This window comes from Chiloscyllium plagiosum, unplaced genomic scaffold (genome assembly GCF_037043375.1).
Source record: "Chiloscyllium plagiosum isolate Xiang-an unplaced genomic scaffold, Cpla_swu_hap1 HiC_scaffold_17, whole genome shotgun sequence".
Classification (NCBI taxonomy): Eukaryota; Metazoa; Chordata; class Chondrichthyes; order Orectolobiformes; family Hemiscylliidae; genus Chiloscyllium; species Chiloscyllium plagiosum.
This window is the reverse complement of record NW_028270155.1, coordinates 6,036,671-6,061,137: the sequence shown is the minus strand read 5'-3', so window position 1 is coordinate 6,061,137 and position 24,467 is coordinate 6,036,671. Positions and strand designations below refer to the sequence as shown.

Here is a 24,467-nt window from a genome sequence, read left to right as displayed (position 1 = left end):
GATACACCACATTACTAATGTATGTGGGATAGGTAAAATATGTTTTTGATTAGAGTAGGGCTGGAAAAGCACAGCAGGTCAGGCAGCATCCATGGAGCAGGAAAATCGACGTTTCAGGCATGAGCTCTTCATCCTACCCGAAATGCCGATTTTCCTGCTCCTCGGATGCTACCTGACCTGCTGTGCTTTTCCCGCACCACTCTAATCTTGACTCCGATCTCCAGCATCTGCAGTCCTCACTTTCACCTAAAATATGTTTTTGCCTTGATGGCAGTGTCCTGTCCATGCAAACTAATACTTGTGTTCCTAGTGCATGAGACAGCTAGTTTCACATGATACTCAATTGTCTGAGATACCTCACCTTCCCGGGGTTATCGGAAGCTTGTGGGACAGAGGGAGGGTTCATGACTCACATGATAACAGCAATGCTTCTTGCTTCAGCATAAAGACTACACAGTAACCAAAGACTTGCTCTCTTTTTTTACAAGGCCGTAGGCCAATTTTATACTAATCAGGAGCTGTAGAATTCCAACGTGTACACTGACCAGGAGGAGCGGGTTTGTGGTGGGCAGTTTGTGGCGAACCCATTAAGAGATTTCTCAACACACACCAAGTAAAGGGGTCTCTGAGTTCTAAAGGAGGATCATTGCATCCGAAACATTAACTAATTTCTCTACACAGATGCCGCCAGATCTGCTGAGCTTTTCCAGCAATTACTGTTTTTGTTTCTGATTTCCAGCATCTGCAGTGCTTTCAGTTTTTACGAGGGCTCATTAGACTGCTCCATTTCAGAATCTGAGCTCAGGATTGAGCCCGCTGAGCTTCTGATTCAAGTAGAGTGATCATCATCGCCGTAAATAAAAGTGATAGAAAGCAATATTAAACAGGGAGTTAGTGTAGCTGTTAGCACACTGCAGATGGTTCAGCAATTGCTCCATGTTATGGTATGTACATTGGAAAATTTGAGGGACTTTCCCTTTGGTTTTTAGGACCAAGGGTAACATCCGCCAAGTAAACAAAAATGCACTCACATTCCTAAGTACAGCGATTAGGTGAAACACTTGCTTAAACTGTTCAAATGTTTGATACACTTTGCCTTACTAGGATAATGCGAGGTAGCAGGAGTACATTACAGATCTGAACAGGATGGTGTTTGGTCCGTTTGCGAGAGTTTATGTGGCACACAGCAAACCATGATCTCATCAGGACAGCCACTGTCCCACCGGATGGCAATGATGGGCCAAGTAAACAGCTCAGCAGATCAGGAGACTGGTTAATAGATGAACTATTTGACTGGAGATGCACTCCTTTACAAGGGTCCAACCACTAGGGCAGAAGGTCAGAGTTCGAGTCCTATTTACTCACAAAGTGTGTCATAACATATCTGAACAGATAAAAATTAAACAGGTAAATTAAAATAACTACACTAATTTTTGATAATGAATTAAGTTTGTAACAAGGCTCATTCATGCTTGTTAGAAATGACATACATTATTCCATAGGGACTCATTCTCTGCAAATAAAAAGAATAGGTTCAAGCCTTTTGCCTTTTCAGAATCATCCAGGAGTTTGGAGAGCCTGCAGTTCCCTTTACTTTCTCCACAGCAACATCCCACCCATGCCAACCAGTGCCCTTTAGCCTACTGTTGTGACAGCATGAAATTTGGCATTCTTGCATGTGTCCTGATACATCCAAGATGAAAAAGGTTCAGCAACAAATCTCTCACTTCAAGATTCCAGTTCTGCACCACTGTACAATGCTCTGCAACCCCTCAATTCTGCCAATCTTACCGTCAAGTTCCAGTTGATCTGCGGTACTTTTGTGTGAAGGTTCAGACTGAACATCAGCAATAGAACTCCAGTCACCACAAATGCCGTGCAGCTGACAAACTCAAAGAAGTATAGACCCCCACATGGCAAACACTCCTTCACCGTCTCAATGCAGATGAAAGCTATTAGTGCCAAAATCTGAAAGGAAAATACACACTTTAAGAATAAAATACTTTGCTCCAGGCATCAATATAATTCTCAGCCAGCCTCAAAGGGATCTCCCTGAGAGCTATTTTTTGGCTTTCTAGTGTCTCTCCTCCCCCCCGCCACCTCCAACATTTCTCACAAACTATTTTTTTAGGCAATGCAGTCACACAGTAATGTATCTGTGATGATACAAGGGATATGTCTCAGAAACAGAATTAGAAGAATTCGTCAATACCCTCAAAAATGATCAATCCTCCAAATGAACCTAAAGCCAGAACATATTCCTTAAAGACTACTGTATTTAAATTGGCACAAGACAACTGCATGAAAGTTAACAATAATATTGTATTTTCCAAAGTAACTGAGACACTCCAACATAAAAACCAAATCATCCTAAACATCTTTGTGGTTACTACTGTATTCTTAAGGTTATTCCAGTTCAGTTTCTGATCAATGGTAAACACCAGGATGTGGTGGAATCAATGATGGTAACATTACTGAATGTCATGGGTTAGTGGTTAAATTTGTCTCTTATTGGAGGTGGCATGGTGGCACAGTGGTTAGCACTGCTGCCTCACAGCGCCAGAGACCCGGGTTCAATTCCCGCCTCAGGTGACTGACTGTGTGGAGTTTGCACATTCTCCCCGTGTCTGCGTGGGTTTCCTCCGGGTGCTCCGGTTTCCTCCCACAGTCCAAAGATGTGCAGGTCAGGTGAATTGGCCATGCTAAATTGCCCGTAGTGTTAGGTAAGGGGTAAATGTAGGGGTGTGGGTGGGTTGCGCTTCAGCGGGTCGGTGTGGACTTGTTGGGCTGAAGGGCCTGTTTCCACACTGTAAGTAATCTAATCTAATCTAATCTCCCATGTTCCCAACATGTGTGCAAATCTGAAAGCTTTTACCAAGTTAATACCCTTGTTACTGTACTCAAAAGAACCCCTACAGTGTGAAAGCAGGCCATTCAGCCCATCGAGTCCACACCAACCTTCTGTTGAGCATTCCACCCAGACCCACCCTATTTCCCACGGCCAATCCACCCTAGCCTTCACATGTTTGGACTGTGGGAGGGAACTGAAGGAAACCCACACAGACACGGGGAGAATGTGCTAACACCACACAGACAGTTGTATGAAGCTATAATTGAACCCGGATGCCTGCCGCTGTAAGGCAGCCATGCTAACCACTGAGCCACTGTGATGCATCTCTGGTATCAACCTCAATTAAAATTTAACAATTTTGTGCTCATTACGATAACATCCATGACATTTGCCCCCACTTTCAGGCTTAAGCTAGAGATTCCACACTCATTTTCAAGGGACTCAATCTCAATGATTTCAACCATTCCTGGCTCCCAGTAAGTAGCCCTTTGTCAAAAGGTTTGAAAGAGTTCTTTCCCTTTTGCAGCCTCAGTCTCCCCAACACCAGATGCAGTTGCTGCATCCCTCTCAGTCAGCCCCCTTCCAGTCTCACTCTGTTCCCAATGACTCCTGGGGCCTCTTTCTCACCCAACCAGCCCAGTTTGCAGCCTGTTTCTCTTCCCCTTCTGCACCTCTATCCCTCCCCATGACTCTAACAGCTCCCTTCCTCCCTCACAAGTTGGAACCTCCATCTCCAAACCTGACTGGATCCCAGAGCCCCTGACAAAGGGATCCCATTGGGGAATCTCTCATTGCTCTTCCAATCAGAAGCAAAGACTCTTGCCCACATTGGCTGTTGACAGAATCTAATCCACTCCTGAGCTGAACATTTCGATTTGTGGATGGGGAAAGCTTTTCTCTAATTGGTCAGCCCATTAACAACATTGCCCTCCATCAAATGTTCTGCAAATTGAGGGCGAACTCATCCCCTGCCATTATGTACCCTGACCGTTGCTTTGCTCCTGGTCACTGTCTTGGTCTCTGCCTTTACAATGGCAGAAGCATGTTGATGTTGTTAGCAATGATAGGCCACCGTCTCATCCTCTCCAATCCCCTCTGTGATCAGTAGTCAGAGTCTGAGAGATCATCATTGAGACTGAAGAGAAATGTCTTCATCCAGACCGTGGGGAGCCTATGGAATTCACGCCCCCCGAACATAGTTGAAACCAAAACAAAAAATGTAGCTCCTAGGACTAAAGGGAATGTAGAAAATAGCAACAGGAGTCTGCTCCGCCATTCAATGGGATCTGGATGTAGGTTTGCTCGCTGAGCTGGAAGGTTCATTTCTAGACGTTTCGTCACCCTAAGTAAAATCTTCAGTGAGCCTCTGGGAGAAGCACTGATGATGATTCCTGCTTTCTATTTATATGCTCTCTATTTTTAAAAAAATTCAATAGGATCATGGCTGATCATCCAACATAGTGTCCTGTTCCCACTTTCTCCCCATATCCTGTGATCTCTTTAGCCCCAAGACTGATGAGGGCAGAGCGGTAGGCATGATCTATATGGACTTCATTAAGACATTCAACAAGATTCCTCATGGGAGACTGGTTAGCAAGGTTAGATCTCACAGATTACAGGGAGAACTAGCCATTCGGATACAGAACTGGCTCAAAGGTAGAAGACAGAGGGTGGTGGTGGAGAATTGTTTTTCAGACTGGAGGCCTGTGACCAGTGGAGTGCCACAAGGAGCGGTGCTGGGTCCACTACTTGTCATCATTTATATAAATTATTTGGATGTGAACATTAGAGGTATTGTTAGTAAGTTTGCAGATGACACCAAAATCGGGGGTGTAGTGGACAGTGAAAAAGGTTTCCTTAGATTACAACGGTACCTTGATCAGATGGGCCAATGGGCTGAGGAGTGGCAGATGGAGTTTAATTTAGATAAATGTGAGGTGTTGCTTTCTGGAAAGGCAAATCAGAGGAGGACTATACAGTTAATGGTAAGGTCCTGGGAGTGTTGCTGAACAAAGAGACCTTGGAGTGCAGGTTCATTGTTCCTTGAAAATGAAGTCACAGGTAGATAGGATAGTGAAGAAGGTGTTTGGTATGCTTTCCTTTATTGGTCAGAGTACTGAGTACAGGAGTTGGGAGGTCATGTTGCAGCTTTACAGGATAGTGGTTAGACCACTTTTGGAATATTGCATGCAATTCTGGTCTCCTTCCTATCGGAAAGATGTTGTGAAACTTGAAAAGATTCAGAGAAGATTTACAAGGATGTTGCCAGGGTTGGAGGATTTGAGCTGTAGGGAGAGGCTGAACAGGCTGGGGCTGTTTTCCCTGCAGCGTCAGAAGCTGAGGGGTGACCTTATAGAGGTTGACATTGGGGCAGCATGGTGGCTCTGCGGTTAGCACTGCTGCCTCGCAGCCCCAGGGACCCGGGTTCAATTCCCGCCTCGGGCAACTGTCTGTGTGGAGTTTGCACATCCCCCCAGTGTCTGCATGGGTTTCCTCCGGGTGCTCCGGTTTCCTCCCACAGTTCAAAAATGTGCAGGTCAGGTGAATTTGCTATGCTAAATTGCCCGTGGTGTTAGGTGAATGAGTAGGGGACTGGATCTGGATGGGTTACTCTTCGGAGAGTCGCTGTGGACTGGTTGGGCCAAAGAGCCCGTTTCAGCATTGTAGGGAATCTAAAAAAAATTTATAAAAGTCTATTTATCTTATCCATGAGGGGCATGGATAAGATAAATAGACAAGGTTTTTTCCCCTGTGTTGGGGGAGTCCAGAACTATAGGGCATATGTTTAGGGTGAGAGGGGAAAGATTTAAAAGGCTCCTAAGGAGCAACTTTTTCACGCAGAGGGTGGTACATGTATGGAATGAGCTGCCAGAGGAAGTGGAGGAGGTTGGTACAATTACAGCATTTAAAAGGCATCTGGATGAGTATGTGAATAGGAAGGGTTTGGCGGGATATAGGCCAGATGCTGGCAAATGGGACGAGATTAGGTTTGGATTTCCGGTCAGCATGGATGGGTTGGACCAAGGGTCTGTTTCCGTGCTGTACATCTCCATGACTCCTAACTACATCTACCTCCTTCTTGAAAATATTCAATGTTTTGCCCTCAACTGCGTTCCACGGCATGTCGGTCTGTAAGATGTTGTTTGATAGTGGTGAGTGGCAATGAGTTAGAACACACTTCCCACAGGTGGCTTGCTCATGCAGAGAGCGAATGATTTCTAACGGAAATTGGACAGGGACTCAAACAAAATAAACTCACAGGGTTACAGGGATTGAATGGAGAGTGGGACCGACTGGATTGCTCTGCAGAGAGCGCCAACACGGACTTGAAGGTTGAATGGCCTCATTCTCCCTTTTCTCCACACCCCCACTGCCCCAGTTTTCTGGTAAAGATTTATCCCTCAAAATCAGCAAAAACTACTTATCTTTTTACACATGTTTCCATGGGATCCTGCTGTGCCTAAATTGACCAATGTGCTTCCTACAGTACAACATTGACTACACTTAGGAGGAGAAAACAAGGGGTTCAATGATGTATCCCCAAGTCAAGCTGCTATCAAAGTGCAAGTTATTTTCTTTTTTCTGGGATTTAGGTGGATGAACGTTTTTAAATGACAGATTCAGAGAGGTGACATTTCCTGCACATTTGCATTATGGCGTACCTGACTCCTACAGACCATCTGTGCAGCTGACTGCACATCAGATGATGCAAGTCGGCACTGAAACCGCTCGAGAATGTAAACCACAAACAATGTCCTGACCTTGAACTACCCTGCTGGGTCAGTATCGAGATCTCCTCTGTAACAGTATGGTGGGTCTCCCTGCACCCTAGGGATTGCAGCAGATGACTACCATCACCTCCCAAGGGTAATTATGGATGGGCAATGAACGCTGGCCCAGCCAGCGATGTCCAGATCTGCTTGAATGAAGGCTTAGAAGCGCAAATGAGAAAGAAAATCAGTAAAATTGGCAATGTTGTCAGATTGTTTTGGGGAGAATCCCTGACCCCGTGACAGTAATATTCTACAAGGCAAGGCATACGGGTGCTGTGAAACTGCAATGTAGAATACTCAGACTTGGTGAATAAAGTACTCCCCTCACCTGTTAGGAGAAGCTTCCAGCCAAATGCAGTTTCAGGGTGGACTGGGAGGTGCCTGGAGACCAGTGCAGTGGAGGTGCGAGAGAGGGAGTTCTCCCAGAGCCATAACAACTGAAGGGTCTTGGGTGATCAGTCACAATCAACCAACCAATCCAGCAACCAACCAGTGTCCCTGTGGGAATGTCTCTGACCAGCTTCGGTATGTACCCATCCTTTTCCATGTCCACCCCCATTCTCAATCCTCAACCTTCACCCTTTCTCTCCCGACAGACCTTAGACTGTAGCTGCCTCACTTACCCCTCTCAAATTACAGAATCAAAGACCAACTGATGACAGTCCATGAGGCAAGCGCAGAAATTAATTCACAGCTTCTTTTCCCACAGGACCATCCATGACCTTAGAATGTACCAGAGCACCTTCCAAGCCAATCACCTTGCTATGGGAAGGAGGTTATTAAACTGGAAAAAGTGCAGAAGAAATTTACAAGGGTGTTGCCTGGACTCAAAGATCTGAGGTATAGAGAGAGGTTGGACAAGCGAGGACTTTTTTTTTCCCCAAAAGTGTAGGAGTCCGAGGAGGGACCTTACAGAAATGTATCATATCACGAGAGGGACTCAGTGTGAACGCACTCAGTCTTTTTCCCAGGGTTGGGGAATCAAGGACTAGAGTGTGTCAGTTTAAGATTAGAGGGGAAAGTATAAAAGGGAACCTGAGGGACAACATCTTTCTTCTTAGACAGAGCGCAGTACGCATATGGAATGAGCTGCTAGCGGAAATGGTTGAGCCAGGTAGATTAACATTTAAAAGGTATTTGGACAAATATTTGGATAGGAAAGGATTATAAGCTTTCCGCAAAGACCATTCCCTCCGTCAGATCCACACCCCCCCAACAACCCACCCTCCCATCCTGACACCCTCCCCTGCCACCGCAGGAATTGCAAAACCTGCACCCACACCTCCCCCCTCACCTTCATCCAAGGCCCCAAAGGAGCCTTCCACATCCACCAATGTCATTTATTATATCAGTTGCTCCCGATGAGGTCTCCTCTACATTGGGGAGACTGGACACCTTCTCGCAGAGCGCTTTAGGGAACATCTCTGGGACACCCGCACCAATCAACCTCACCGCCCTGTGGCCCAACATTTCAACTCCCCCTCCCACTCTGCCGAGGACATGCAGGTCCTGGGCCTCCTCCACCGCCGCTCCCTCACCACCCGACGTCTGGAGGAAGAACGCCTCATCTTCCGCCTCGGAACACTTCAACCCCAGGGCATCAATGTGGACTTCACCAGTTTCCTCATTTCCCCTTCACCCACCTTACCCCAGCTCCAACCTTCCAGCTCAGCACTGTCCTCATGACCTGTCCTACCTGCCTATCTTCCTTTCCACCTATCCACTCCACCCTCCTCTCTGACCTATCACCTTCGTCCCCACCTCCATCCACCTATTGTACTCTTGGCTACCTTCTCCCCAGCCCCACCCCCTCCCATTTACCTCTCCACCCCGAAGGCTCCCTGCCTTCATTCCTGATGAAGGGCTTTTGCCCGAAAAGTCGATTTTCCTGCTCCTCAGATGCTGCCTGACCTGCTGTGCCTTTCCAGCACCACTCTAATCTTGACTCTTATAAGGATATGGGCCAAGTGCAGGGAAATGGGGTTAGCGTGGGCGGACATTTTGGTCGGCATGGACCAGTTTAGGCCAAAGGGCCTGTCTCCATGCTGTAGGACTCTACCTCTACATGAAACAGTATTTTGTTGTTCGTCACTTTTGTAATGTATGAAACTTGCACAGCAAGATCCCACCAAAAGTGATGAATGTAATAAGGACCAGCTGAGTTGAACCTCACAAATTATGAGGGACATGGATAGGGTGAATAGCCAAAGTCTTTTCCCAGGGTAGGACAGTCCAAAACAAGGCAGCATAGGTTTAGGGTGAGAAATGGGAAAGATTTAAAAGGGATCTAAGAGGCCACTTTTTCCACGCAGAGGGTAATGCGTGCATGGAATAAGCTGCCAGAGGAAGTGGTGGAGGCTGGTACAATTACAGCATTCAAAAGGTACGTCGATGGATATATGAGGTGGAAGGGTTTAAGAGGGATATGGGCCAAATGCTGGCAAATAGGACGAGATTAATTTAGGATATCTGGTCAGCATGGATGAGTTGGACCAAAGGGTCTGTTTTCATGCTGTACATCTCTAAGATACAATATTTAGCATTAAAGGGATCAAACAAATATGAGGAGAAAATGGGAACAGGGGACAGAATTGGATGATTGGCCATGATCATACTGGTGGCAGAGCAGGCTGATACAGAGCTAAATGGCCGACCCCTGCTCCTATTGTCTATGTTTCTACAGTAATAGTGGACAGGATTGAGAGAGGAGTAACGAGACTGTCCTCCAGAAGTGAGGTAGCAATGGACACACACACACACAATACTCTCTTTCAACCACAAACTCTTCATCCTCACACCACAGGGGGAGGCCATTCAATCCATCAAGTCTGTGTTAACTCCTCACCCTTCCCCTGCAGCTTTGGTTCTCTTCAAGGCAGATTTTGGTTCAAAAGCCTCGATTGACCGTGCCTCCAGCATCCTCCTGGGCTCCGCAATCCAAACCCCACCCATTCAGTCGCAAAATATTTTGCCTCCAGTCACTTTTGGTTACCTTGCCAACATCCTCAAAAATTAGTTTTAATCCTTCCAATACTGGGAACAGATTCCCTTCAACTATTCGCTGTAGCCCCCTCATGATGTTCAGCAACTTTAACAAATCTGTTCAGAGGTTTCCCTTCTCAGAGAGGAGAAACTCCTACCATCTCGAAACCACAGCAGAAAAAAAATGCCAACCTCATGTCAATTGCCTTCATGGTATCCGGCCTCTCCATCTCTCGAGTCCCCTTCCGGCCCTATCACACACTCGGATCTCTGCACTCCTCCAATTCTGCTCTCTTGCACTTTCCAAATTTCCTTGCCTGCTGCACAGGTGATCAGATCCTAAATTCTGGAACTCCCTCCCTAAATCTCTCCACCTCTCTCTTGCTTCATTTGTGGGGCATGGTTGCTGATTGGGAACAGGCAATAAAACGCTGACCCAATTACCTCGAAGGTGATGGTAGTCATACACCTTCTCGAACTGCAGCAGTTCTCAGGGTGCAGGCACACACACACACACACACACACACAGCCTCTGACCTGCTCTGATCCAGTTCAGTTTCTGAACATCGCCCCCAATCTTGCCTCCATCAAGTCAGAAGTGGGAATGTCATTGATGAACAGCTGAAAATGGTTGGGTCTAGTGTTCCAATCTCTGAGCCAGATGTCCTGGGTTCAAGTTCCACCCACTCAGAACTCTTACAGTGCCGAAGGTCTGCAATGTCCCTCCAAAGAGCACCCCAGCCAGACCCACCCCACACATGGGGATTTTACTGTGGTTAGCTCACCGAGCCTGCATATCCCTGGACATTATGGAATATTCCTCATGGCCGATTCACCCTAACCTGCATATCTTTGAAACTGGAGCACCCAGAAGTAACCCACGCAGACACAGGGAGAACATGTGTGTAGTTTGTACATTCGCCCGAGGGTGGATTTGAACCCGGGTCCCTGGCGCTGATAGGCAGCAGTGCTAACCACTCAGCCACTGTGCTGCCAGTGTGTCATAACATCTCTGAACAGGCTGATTAGAAAATCTCCATCCTGAGGAATTCCTACACAGATGCCTTGGAGCTGAGAGGACTGATGTCCAACAACCACGACCATCTTCCAATGTGTCAGGTATGACTCTAACCAGCACAGAGTTTGCCCCCAATACCCATTGATTCCAGTTTTGCGAGGGATCCTTGATGCCACACTCTGTCAAATGCAGCCATAATGCCACACTCTGTCAAATGCTGTCCCTCTCCCCATCCCTCTGGAATTCAGCTGTTTTGTCCATGTTTGAATCAAGGCTGTAATGAGATCAGGGGCTAAGTGGCTCAGGGAACAGCTAGTTGTTGAGCATGATTTGTATAAATTAATGGTTATTAATGTTCATGTTACTTTGGCTCCACTTTTTCAATTCATGAGACAGAGTCAGTGGATGGAGATGATGAGTCCTGTTCTCTCTTTCAGAGAGAGAGGTATATCTGTCACAGCTCCCTAAGGTGCTAATCATTGCCCCTGACCAAGTGTGGTTGTACCTATTACTGTCATGAAATAAGCCTCCTTGTTATCCAAAAATATCACCTCCTCTGTGGATACTCCATGGTACTGCATCCTCCATCACAAATCACCAGTTCTGATGAAGGGTCACTGGACTCGAAGCAAATTCTGTTTTCTCTTCACAGATGCTGTCAGATCTACTGAGTTTCTCCAGCAATTTTGGTTTGTGTTCAAAGACAAAAGGTGGTTTTGGTTGCACCAATCTACCTCGAACAACCCTTACCCAATACTGCACACTGTTCGAGGCAGCAAATTAGAACATAGCTCAGAATAGGCCCTTCAGCCCTCGATGCTGCGTCAACCTGTGAACTAATCTAAGCCTGTCCTCCTATGCTATCCCATCATCATCTATGTGCTTATCCAAGGATTGTTTAAATGTCCTAATGTGGCTGAGTTAACCACATTGGCAGATAGGGCATTCCACATCCTTACCACTCACTGAGTAAAGAACCTGCCTCTGACATCTGTCTTAAGTCTATCACTCCTCAATTTTCAGCTATGCCCCCTCATAAAACCAACATCATCATCCTAGGAAAAAGATATTCACTGTCTACCCTATCTAACCCTCTGATCATCTTGTATGTCTCTATCAAATCCTCTCTTAGCTTCTTCTTTCCAATGAGAACAGACCCAAGTCTCTCAGCCTTTTCTCATAAGACCTTCCCTCCAGACCAGGCAACATCCTGGTAATCTCCTCTGCACCTTTTCCAATGCTTCCATATCCTCCCTGTAATGAGATGACCAGAACTGTACACAATATTCCAAGTGCGGCCGCACTAGTGTTTTGTATAGTTGCAGCACGACATTGCAGCTCCGAAACTCAATCAATGAAACCTAACACACATAACACTTCCGGCTGAATATTGCTGCAAATCCTTCAGCCTTATCCCAACACTGAAGTGTTGGACTCTTCCATCATTGAGAATGGGGATATTTATGAACACTCCTTCTCCAGCGAGTTGTTTAATTGTCTACCACCATTGATGACTGGGCGTGGCAGGACTGAAGAGCTTAGATCTAATCTGTTGGTTGTGAGATTGGTGACCTCAATCACATTTTGCTTATTCTGTTTGGCATGCAAGTAGTCCTGTTTGGTAGCTTCACCAGGTTGATTTTTAGTTATGCCTGTTGCTGTTCCTGGCACAGCCTCCGACACTCTCCATTGAGCCAAGATTAATCCCCTGGCTTGATGGTTACGGTTGGGTGGAGGATATGCCGGGCCTTGAGGTTGGAGTATATTCCTGCTGCTGCTTAAGTCTGCCCCATTCAGCTTGGTGGTACTGCAATACCATACAATGATGGGTATTCCTCAATACGAAGGTGGGACTTTGCCCTTATAAAAGCTGTGCTGTGGTCATTCTTACCAATACTGTCACGCACAAATGTATCTGTGACAGGTAGACTGGTGAACACGAGCTAAAGTAGGTTTCTCCATCGAGTTAGTTTTCCTGTCACCTGCTGCAGACCCAGCCTAGCTAAATATATTATACCCTTTAAGAGTTGACTGCTTCTTCAAATTATCCACATAACTGAAGTCTCTCAGTTCTGGGATCAGTCCCAGTCACTTTTATTTTGCACTCTCTAGTTCCTTAACATTGTTCCAAAAGTGTAGGGTCCAGGGCACAATATTCCAGTTGGGGATGAACCGAGCATTGGATAAAGTCTTGTGTATTATGCATATTAAAATCTCCTGTCAAACAATGTTCAGTAGCTCAGAGCCCGGAAACAAGGTCTGAGGAAGAATATATGGGCCTTAGATGTAGTATGGGCCTTAGATATATTGGCCTTAGATGTAGTACGATGTAGGTTTACAAGGATGATTACCTGAACTTCAAGGATTGTTGTAAGGAGAGATTATGCAAATTAGGCCTGTTTTCTCTCGAATTTAGAAGGTTAAGGGGTGATCTGATTAACAGAAAAAGACAGTAGATAAAGATGAACTATTCCCACTGGCTGGGATTCTCGAACTAGGGGGCAATGTCTGTGAATTAGGGCCAGACCATTCAGGAGCGATGTTAGGAAGCACTTCTACCCACAAAGGGAGGTAGTGGTTTGGAAATTTCTTCAACAAACACCAGCTGATGCTGGATCAATCTGAGGTAGATAATACCTTTGCTTAACAAAAATGTAAGGGATATGGGCCAAAGACAGGTACTATATATGGAGTCAGGCCACACATCAGCAAGGATCTCATTGATTGGTAGAACAGGCTCAAAGGGCTGAATGGCTTCCTCCTGTTCCCAATGGAATAAGTTATCAAACTCTCTCTGGAATGGCTTGGAGTCAAACTTTGTCTGAAAGCACTCTGAAGGGCCATTTCAACTACGTGAAAGGCATTAGATAAATGTAAGATGGTGTGATCCCCATGTGGTTCCTGACCGTAACCATGATTTTAATTCCCTCCTAACTGGTAGAAAGCTCAGAATGGGATCTGTCCCATTCCATTACCACCTGGATCTGGTTCCCCCACCCAATTCCAACACTGTCCTCCTTTATAACACAGCCTGGTCTCCCATGGCTGAGGCTCCTTCAACTCAGCAGCTCCCAGAAACGTCTTTTAGATTAGATTCCCTACAGTGTGGAAACAGGCCCTTCAGCCCAACAAGTCCACACCGACCCTCCAAAGAGTAACCTACCCAGACCCATTTCCCTCTGACTAATGTACCTAACACTGGGGCAATTTAGCATGGCCAATTCACCTGACCTGCACATCTTTGGACTGTGGGAGGAAACCCACGCAGACACAAGGAGAATGTGCAAACAGGAATCGAACATGGGTCCCTGGTGCTGCGGGTCAGCAGTGCTAACCACTGAGTCACCGTGCCACCCCTGCTTGCTGCTGCTGCTACTGGCTCAGCCAGGTTTCCCCTCCACCCCTCACACCCGGAGTTAAAATATCCTCAACACTTATCAAACCAAACCAACCGACTGGAACACCAGAGACCGGCAATAAATGCAGCTTCACTGAGGGGCGGGGTCACATACACACAAAATTTACCTACATAATACTGAGAATTGTCTCAATGAAACATTTCCCTCTCAGGAGAGTGGACACTGTTCCATATAAACTTTAGAACATAGAAGAAAACTTGCACTGAGACACACTCACTAGGAGAGATGTCGGCTCATTTTGAACAGAGCAGCAACATGACCTCCTGCTGGCTTCCCGTTTCTGGGTAACCAACAGCTTCATGTTGAACATTAATGAAACAACAAACAACCTGGCAGTCAGTGGCGCACAGAGTCCGCTCAAAAAGCCACAACACAAGGTCAATGGCTGCTGAGGGGCATGTCTCTCCCCAACACCATGACACACTCTCTCACGCACACACACACACGGCACAGTGCCTCTTTCAACAGACTCAGAACAATTTCTATGCCCCAGCTCTTGCCCAGCTCAGTTACACAGTGTGACCTGGCACTAATGTATGAGGCTAACTATAGATTAGAATCACACACTGTACAGGAGGCCATTCAACCCATCAGGTCTGTACCAGCTCCTTGAAACTGTAATCCAAACAAACACAACCTCCTCTGCTCTGCCCATTCAACTCGACAAACATCTCCCCTTCAATCCAGATCTCATACGAATCAGCAGCAGGCCATTCGGCCCTTTGGTGGATTGGAATGTGGCCACAACTTCATATCCCTGCCTACACCTGAAACTCTCGATTCTTGACTAACAATGGAGCCCATCTAAGTCTTTTCTTAAAAATATTAAGGCACTCTGCCTTCCCTGCTCCATAAGTTCCTGCGGTGGCAGGGGAAAGTGCCAGGATGGGAGGGTGGGTCGTAGGGGGGGCGTGGACCTGACCAGGTAGTCACGGAGGGAACGGTCTTTGCGGAAGGCAGCGAGGGGTGGGGAGGGAAATATATCCCTGGTGGTGGGGTCTGTTTGGAGGTGGCAGAAATGTCGGCGGATGATTTGGTTTATGCGAAGGTTGATAGGGTGGAAGGTGAGCACCAGGAGACCCAACCCCTCCAACCGCAACAAGGACAGAACGCCCCTGGTGCTCACCTTCCACCCTACCAACCTTCGCATAAACCAAATCATCCGCCGACATTTCCGCCACCTCCAGGGATATATTTCCCTCCCCACCTTCCGCAAAGACCGTTCCCTCCGTGACTACCTGGTCAGGTCCACGCCCCCCTACGACCCACCCTCCCATCCTGGCACCTTCCCCTGCCACCGCAGGAACTGTAAAACCTGCGCCCACACCACCTCCCTCACCTCTATCCAAGGCCCCAAAGGAGCTTTCCACATCCATCAAAGTTTTACCTGCACATCCACTAATATCATCTATTGTATCCGTTGCTCCCGATGCGGTCTCCTCTACATTGGGGAGACTGGGCGCCTCCTAGCAGAGCGCTTTAGGGAACATCTCCGAGTCACCCGCACCAATCAACCAAATCGCCCAGTGGCTCAACATTTCAACTCCCCCTCCCACTCTGCCGAGGATATGGAGGTGCTGGGCCTCCTCCACCACCCCTCCCTCACCACCAGACGCCTGGAGGAAGAACGCCTCATCTTCCGCCTCGGAACACTTCAACCCCAGGGCATCAATGTGGATTTCAACAGTTTCCTCATTTCCCCTTCCCCCACCTCATCCTAGCTTCTAACCTCCAGCAACTCGATCCCCTGACCTGTCCGGACTTGTCCGACCTGCCCAGCTCCTTTTCCACCTATCCACTCCACCCTCTCCTCCCTGACCTATCACCTTCATCTCCTTCCCCACTGACCTATTGTACTCTATGCCACTCTCTCCCCACCCCCACCCTCCTCTAGCTTATCTCTCCACGCTTCAGGCTCTCTGCCTTTAGTCCTGATGAAGGGCTTTTGCCCGAAACGTCGATTTTGTCTGTCCTCAGATGCTGCCTGAATTGCTGTGCTCTTCCAGCACCACTGATCCAGAATCTGGTTTCCAGCATCTGCAGTCATTGTTTTTACCTTCCCTGCTCCATTTAGAGAGTGTTTCACGGACTCAACCCTATGGGAAATAAAACTCTCATATCTCCACCCGAAGTGGAAGACCTTTTTATTTTAAACAATCCTGCATTCCCTCATTCTAATCTCTCTCTCTCTCTCTCTCTCTCTCTCTCAATGAAGAGCATGCCCTCACCATTCACACTGTCCAAGCCCTAAGATCTTTCAGAAGATTATGTTCTATGTTCTATGTTCTATTACCAGTCATGCTTCAAAACCTCCCCAGCCTGTTCAACCCTTCCCCAAGACTATCCCCCAAGACAGAGATCAGTCAAGTGAACTTTCTCTGAACTGCTTTATTGATCTTCGATAAATGAGATTAAAATTATACAGGTCATTCTGAGATAACGCCTATTTCTTCAACACAAATTCACTGTAACACAAGTGATGAATTGGGGATGCTGTTTCTCCAGCAAAAACTTTTAAAACATAAGTTTAAAAATCACAACACCAGATTATAGTCCTAGAGGTTTATTGGGAAGCAGTAGCTTGTGAAGTACTGCATTACATTTCCTTCATATGTAAATTCCAGAACATTTTTAAAAGTTACATTCTCAAAATAGGCGTCTTCTCAGCTCAGATAATGCATTGAAGGTGTGAAGTTAAAGTCTGTCTGTGTCCCAATGTTAGGTTAGACTGAGAAGACACCTATTGTTAAACAGATGGGACACTTAACAAACAATCAAGGTATTTTTCAATGTATAATTTCAGTAAACTTTTGCTATAAATTCTGTGTCTTACAACTGTGTACTCACAGCCATCTGATGAAGAAGCAGCACTCCGAAAGCTAGTTTTTCCAATTAAATCTGTTGGACTATAACCTGGTGTTGTGAGATTTTTAACTATTGTTAAAAGCTACCTTGAGAATGTAACTGGGATTTATATATGAAGGAACTGAAATGAACATGGTCATTCTAAAAGATGAAAGACTTCAGATAAATTTGTTTAATATTACATTCCACGACACTGCAATCCTGTTGCTATAAATTCTGTGTCTTGTGATTCTGCTCCACAACCACCTGATGAAGGAGCAGCGCTCTGAAAGCTAGTGCTTCCAAATAAACCTGTTGGACTGTAACCTGGTGTTGTGTGATTTTTAACTTTGTACACCCTAGTCCAACATTGGCATATCCACATTTTAAATGTATGTTGGCTGTAATGAGATTTCTTCTATAACATGAGGTTACACAAGAACACAACCATCGCATTATAGAAGAATTACCTGTATTCCATATTCCAGATGTAGTTCACCAACTCTTCACATCTATAGCAAGACTCTCCGGCTTCTAAGTTCCATTCCCCTTGCTATTAACATTTGTATCCATTTGCCTTACTAATTATTTGTTTCATTTGCATACTAACCTTTTGAGATTACTGTACCAGGACATCTGGATCCTTCTGCATTTAATTAACGTTCTGCTTTTTAGTCTTTGTGGCAAAGTGGGCAAGTTCATGAATTCCCACATTGTACTCCATTTGCCAAATTCTTTCCCACTCACTGACCCTAACTATATCCCATTACTGATTCGTCTTCACAAACTTTGCAAACATAGCATTCACCCCTTTGTTCAAGTCACTGCTATCACCACCCACTGCTGTTATTTGTGGTGGGAAGGCAGGTGGGGAGATAGAGACGGTCACATATCTCCTTCTGGAATGTGCCTTTGTATTGTAATGAATGGAATTGAATTGAATTGACTGTCACGTGTACCGAGGCACAGTGAAAAGCTTTGTCTTGTGAGCAATACAGACAGATCACAGAGTTAAGTAGCATAGATAAGTAGATAATTAGTAAACAGCAGCAAAAACAAAAAAACCACAGGTACAGGTGAATGTTAAGAGTTTGTGATTCTGGATTAGTGGTGCTGGAAGAGCACAGCAGTTCAGGCAGCATCCAACAATTTCGCTGCTCTTTGGATGCTGCCTGAACAGCTGTGCTCTTCCAGCAGCACTAATCCAGAATCTGGTTTCCAGCATCTGCAGTCATTGTTTTTACCTCGTTAAGAGTTTGTGAGTCCATTCAGTATCCTAACAACAGGCGGATAGAAACTGTTTTGAAACAGACTGGTGTGTGTTCAGGCTTCTGTACCTTCTCCCCGATGGTAGAGGTTGTCAAAAAACATTGCCAGGGTGGGATGGATCTTTGAGAATGCTGGTGGCCTTTCCATGACAGCGGGGCCTGGTAGATGGATTCTATAGATGGGAGGTTGGCCTTTGTGATTGTCCAGGCTGAGTTCACCACTCTCTGTAACCGTCTCCGATCTTGAATGGTACAGTTGCCATACCAGGTAGTGATACATCCAGACAGAATGCTCTCAATGGCGCACCTATAAAAGTTGGCGACGGTATTCACCATCGTGCCAAATTTCCCCAGCTGCCTGAGGAAGAAGAGACGTTGTTGTAGGAGTGGGAGTGGGCAATTCTGCCCTGCGAGCCCTCTCTGCCATTTAACATCATTGTTGATCTGATCTTATCTTCACCCACGACCTCAAAACGTTTCATTATTTTGCTCTGCGCTCATTGACAGATCCTCTCTTTTCTCCCCTCCCCACTTTCTCGTTTGCTCAAAAGCAGATTACATATTTATTGTTCCTGTTTTAAGAATAGAAACAGAAAATAGGAACAGAAGTAGGCCATTCGGCACCCCGGGCCTGTCGATATGATCATAACTGACCTCAGTGCTCTGCTCCCACTTTCTCCCCATACCCTTTGATTCCTTCAGCCCTAAGAACCATACCAAACTCCTCCTTGAAAACATGCAAAATGTTTTGGTCTCAACACTTTCTGTGACAAAATATTTCACAGGCTCCCCACTCTCTGGGTGAAGAAATTTCTCCCCTTCTGGGTCCTAAATGGCCCACCCTATATCCTTCAACTGTGACTCCTGGTCATTGAATGATCAGACCTTAATGTTAGCTCAGTTTCTCTTTCTACAGACTTTGCCCAACTTGCTGAATATTTTCAGCATTTTATGTTTTCATTTCTAGCTCAAAACTACTTTGCTGCCCTCTGCAAGGAATAAAAATCCAATGAAGTTTCATTAATATAGCAGCTGTAATGCACAAAAGCAATCCAAAGCACTTCAAATTGGCCATCTTATACCATGTGACTAAATACAAACGTACAAATTCAGATAGAAATAGGCCACTCAGCCCCTCTAACAGCTGATCGGATTGCTCCAAGTTCAAGAGCTTCAAATTCCTCACAGTAAATATCACCAACAATCTGCCCTGGTCCATCTACGTCGATACTATGGTCAAGAAAGCACGCCAATGCCTCTATTTCCTCAGGAGGCTAAGGAAATTGGTAAGAGTCATTGGGGTCATGTCCAAGTTTTATAGATACAGCACAGGATGCATCAGGAAAACCAGCTGCTCTGCCCCAGGTCTGCAAGAAATTACAGATAGTTGTGAACACAGCCCAGTGCATCAGGAAAACAGCCTCCGATCCACTGACTCAGTCTACACTTCCTGCTGCTGAAGAAAGCAGTCAACTTCAAAGACCCCTCCCACTCCGTTTATACTCTCTTCCACCGTCTTCCATCAGAAAGATATAAAAGCTTGAAAACACGCACTAGCACATTCAGAAACAGAGTGGTACATTGGCGAGACAAAATCAATGCTAAAACAACAGATAAATGGACACCGCGCAGCAATCGCCAGGCTGGAATGTTCCCTCCCTGTCAGGGAATACTTCAGCGGTCCAGGACATTCGGCCTCTGATCTTCAGTAACCATCCACCAAGGCAGACTTCGGAATATGCAAAAACTCAGAGTGGGCGAGCAGCTGCTGATAGCCAAGTTTGGTATCTGTGAGGATGGCCTCAACTGGCACCTTTGGTTCATGTCACACTACGGGCGACTCACTACACTATACACTCTCACACACACATACACGCACATTTATATACTCACGCAGACCCTCTCTTATACACACGCTCTCTCTCAGACACACATACACCCCAAGGGGGACACACATGCAAACACTCTCTCTCTCTCTCTCTCCCTCACATGCATGCACATACACACACACACACACACACACACACGTGCGTAAAACTATGGGGTAAATCTGCACTTGTAGAATTTGTATTTGCAGATACATTCTATTTTGTTCAAAAAGCAGACAATCTGCAGGCAGTCAGTCAATCTTTATAATATTTTATAAATTCCTACTTTGGAAATAGAATCAGTCTGACTCAAAATTGGGATATAGGCAGACACTAACCTCACACCTGTAATACATGCCTGAGCTGAAATGTCACTTTTTTTAATAAAACCTTGAGTTATCTCGAAAATGTGTTTTGAAAGAACATATTAATGAACCAAAACCTGCAATCCATTCTAAGAGATGAAAGACTTAATAGCAATCTAGGTTTGCCTAATTTATCGCTCCAGTTGCATGACACTGATTTTTTGCTCTAAATTCTGTGTCGTATGATCCTATTCCACAGCTACCTGATGAAGGAGCAGTGCTCCAAAAGCCAGTGCTTCCAAATAAACCTGTTGGACTATAACTTGCTTTGTGATTTTTAAATCAGACTTATGAATAGACCTCTCATACATTAGAGTTGATCTTTCTCTGCACCTTCTCTGTAGCTGTAACACTATATTCTGCATTCTGTTTTATTATCCTCGTGTACTTAGGAAGGGTACGATTTGTCTGGATAGCACGCAAAACAACACTTTTCACTTTATCTCGGTGCATGTGACGATACGAGATCAAATCAAATCCTTATTCCTACCTGCCCCGGATATCTCTTCATTCTTGGCTTTTGACTCTTCTCTCCACCTTGGCCTTGAAAACATTTTAAAAACTCTGCTTCCGTCATCTTTTCAGGAAGATTAAGAAAAGATTCACAAGGATGTTGCCAGGGTTGGAGGATTTGAGCTATAAGGAGAGGCTGAACAGGCTGGGGCTGTTTTACCTGGAGCGTCGGAGGCTGAGGGGTGACCTTATAGAGGTTTACAAAATTATGAGGGGCATGGATAGGATAAAGAGGCAAAGTCTTTTCCCTGGGGTTGGGAATCCAGAACTAGAGGGCATAGGTTTAGGGTGAGAGGGGAAAGATATAAAAGAGACCTACGGGGCAACATTTTCACACAGAGGGTGGTACGTGTATGGAATGAGCTGCCAGAGGATGTGGTGGAGGCTGGTACAATTGCAACATTTAAGAGGCATTTGGATGGTATATGAACAGGAAGGGTTTGGAGGGATATGGACTGGATGCTGGCATGTGGGACTAGATTGGGTTGGGATATCTGGGCAGCATGGACGGGTTGGACCAAAGGGTCTGTTTCCATGCTGTACATTTCTAGGACTTGCGACCCTCTCGGTAAACATTTCTCATCTCGGTCTTAAAATGGGTGACCTGTAATTTTGAAACAGAGACCCCCGCTCCACATTATGAAGGGTTTCAGGAGATGGTTGGTGACAGATTATTTCCCATTTACTGACCTCAATATGTCCTCAAGAAGGGGGCTTCACACGTTTGATTCAAGCCATGTCCACAGACAGCTAAGAGTTAGCTGCACTGCTGTGGGTCTGAAGTTATACGACAGATCCTGATTGAGCAAGGACAGCAGACTGCATTCCCGAAAGGACATCAGTGAACCAATGGACTTAATATCAATCTCAGCTTCATGGCCAATTCCACTGAGGCCATCCTTGCACTTCTGAGATTCTCTGTTAAAACTCAACTCAATGTTTGCTCACAAAGAACACAGAACCACCAATAAATTGTAAAAAAAGTTTTTACATTCAAGAGTTTAAATAAACTGGAACAAAGTACTTCAAGAATACAGGGGAGAGCAGAGTAATCAAATATAAAGGCCTAAATACCTTGTGCTCAGCTCAAATTCATCTATTAAGCAATAACAGAAAGTATTGCAAAGCTACAGGATTGATAACACATTCAAGAACAAAGAACACAGGAACAGGCCCTTCAGCACCAACATGAGGTTTTGAAATAAAAACCATTTCACCTCCACATAGTCCGTATCCCTCTATTCGCTGCCTATTCATGTACCTGACAGGATGCCTCTTAAATATTGCTATCGTATGCACCTCCATCGGCAGCACATTCCAAGCACTTACTACCCTCTGTAAAAATTCTCACATCTCCTTTACTTTAAACCCATGTCCCCTAGCAATTGACATTTCTGGGATAAAACTCCAACTATCCATTCCATCCAGGCCTCTTATAACGTTATAAACATTTATCAAGTCATCCCTAGTCCTTCAACATTCAAATGAAAACAAACCAAGTTTGTCCAATCTCTCCTCAGAGCTAATACCCTCCAAACCGGGCAACATTCTGGTAAACCATTTGTGTGTGCTCTATGTTCTATACTCTCTCCAAAGCCTCCATGTCCTTCTGGTAGTGAGGTACTGCTCCACGGATGCTGCCTGAACTGCTGTGCTTTTCCAGCACCACTCTAATCTAGAGACTCTGGCAGTGAGGTAACCAGACTGCATAGAATTTTCCAAACGTGGCCAAGCTAAAATTCTGTACAGCTGCAACATGACTTGCTAATTTTTATAGTCTGTGCACCGACCAATGAAGGGAAGTATGTCATGTCTTCTTGACCAGCTTATCCACTTGTGTTGCCAAATTCAGGGAACTGTGTACCTCAATCCCTCTCTTTGTTAATGCTATTAAGTGTTCTGTCAGTTATTGTATACTTCCTTCCTGCTCTAGATCTTCCAAAAGCATCACCTCACATTTGTTCAGATTAAATTCCATTTGCCACTTCCCCGCCCAAGTCTCCAGTCTATCTATATCCTGCTGTATCCGCAGCTCCCCCAGTCTTGGGTGTCGTATATAAATTGATCAATCAGGCCATTTACAATCTCCTCCAAACCATTTATGTGTATTGCAATCAACAGAACTGAGGACTGATCCCTGCAGAACAACACTGATCACAGATCTCCAGTTGGAAAAACACCCTTCCACCATTACACAGTCTTCTATAACTAAGCCAGTTCTCTTGTCCACCTTACAAGCTCACCACAGATCTTGCGTGACCTTAAAAAAGGTGTGCGCTGCCTTAATCAACCGGTAGGTCACTTGCCTCCACATTAGGGGTTTCAGTCCAATGCACTACTGAGGGAGCATTACATTAGCAAAAATGCCAACTACTTGGTTTGGTGGGGTTAAAGGAAACAAGGGCACTCCCCTGGGGCTTTGGCTCATATTCTCTCTCATTCCCCCAGTAAGTGCCTTTAATTTTCTTCCAATTTTTGCACTGTTTATGCGATAGTGATATTCCTCAGGACCTCAAAACAAATTCTCACCATTTGTAGGTGTCAGTTCATGACTGAACTCCCACCGAAGGTTTTAAGAAAGATGTGCATTTATATTAGGACTTTCAGAATCTCTTAAAGCATTTCAAAGCCAGTTATGTAACTGTGAAGTGTAATCACTGCTGTGATGTCAGAAACAGGGCAATAAATCAATGCTCAGCAAACAAACAATCAAGTCATAATAACGAGTAATAATTATTACTTCGGAAAGTGATATTGGCCAACAGGTGAGGATTGGTGCCAGGAGACTACTTTAACCCCATTCTTCAAGGCTATAAGACTTGCATTTACGTAGCACCTTTCAAGGCAAAAGGGTGCCAAAATCTGCTTTCCAGCCAAAGAATAATTGTGAAGTAGACTCCAATGACTGCTCAGGAAAATCACACAAATAGCATCACAATAAGGATGACTCAATCTAGTTTAGTGATGTTGATGAAGAGATAAATATTAAATCAAAATCACTGAGACACCCCCCAAACTTCTTCAAAATGTCAGGCGGGGGCCACACAGAGAGAGAGAGACAGACAGACACACAAGCAGAGAGGGGCAGAGAGAGAGAGGGACAGCAAGAAAGAGAAACACACACACACACACACACACACACACAGGGAGAGAGGCACACAGAGAGAGTGAGAGAGAGACAGACAGACGCACAGAGAGACAGACAGACGCCGAGATGACACAGGTAGCAGGTGCCACAGATATTCAAGCTTCAAGTGAAATCTGGATGACTCAGACTGTCAATATGACAATGAATTAAACTATCTCAGAGGGCAGGCCATTAGAAGGGGGGCTTACAATTTGTAATGCACTTAAAAAGGGAGACTACGCTGAGCTATATTTAGAGCAAGTGCTAAAATGTCAGTCAGAGGATTTAATTATGTATTATCCCTGCACATTTAACCAACTCAGCATCTACACTGTGCCTTCTACATATACACCTCAAAAGCAACGCTGGGAAATTGCTCATTCAAGCAGAAAGACACGGCTGAGACTGGTCTCAGTGGGATTTCCTCATTAACTGAAAA

At 45.4% G+C, this 24,467-nt stretch overlaps 1 protein-coding gene across 1 annotated transcript in view; it reads right to left on the bottom strand.

Moving 5' to 3' along the window:
• cmtm4 (CKLF-like MARVEL transmembrane domain containing 4) overlaps positions 1 to 24,467 on the bottom strand; it is an 83,666-nt gene that overhangs the window by 21,570 nt on the left and 37,629 nt on the right. Inside the window, exon 2 of the mRNA XM_043706536.2 lies at positions 1,792 to 1,968. Coding sequence (XP_043562471.2) covers positions 1,792 to 1,968 — 177 coding nt within the window. The remainder of the gene's footprint in view (positions 1 to 1,791; positions 1,969 to 24,467) is intronic.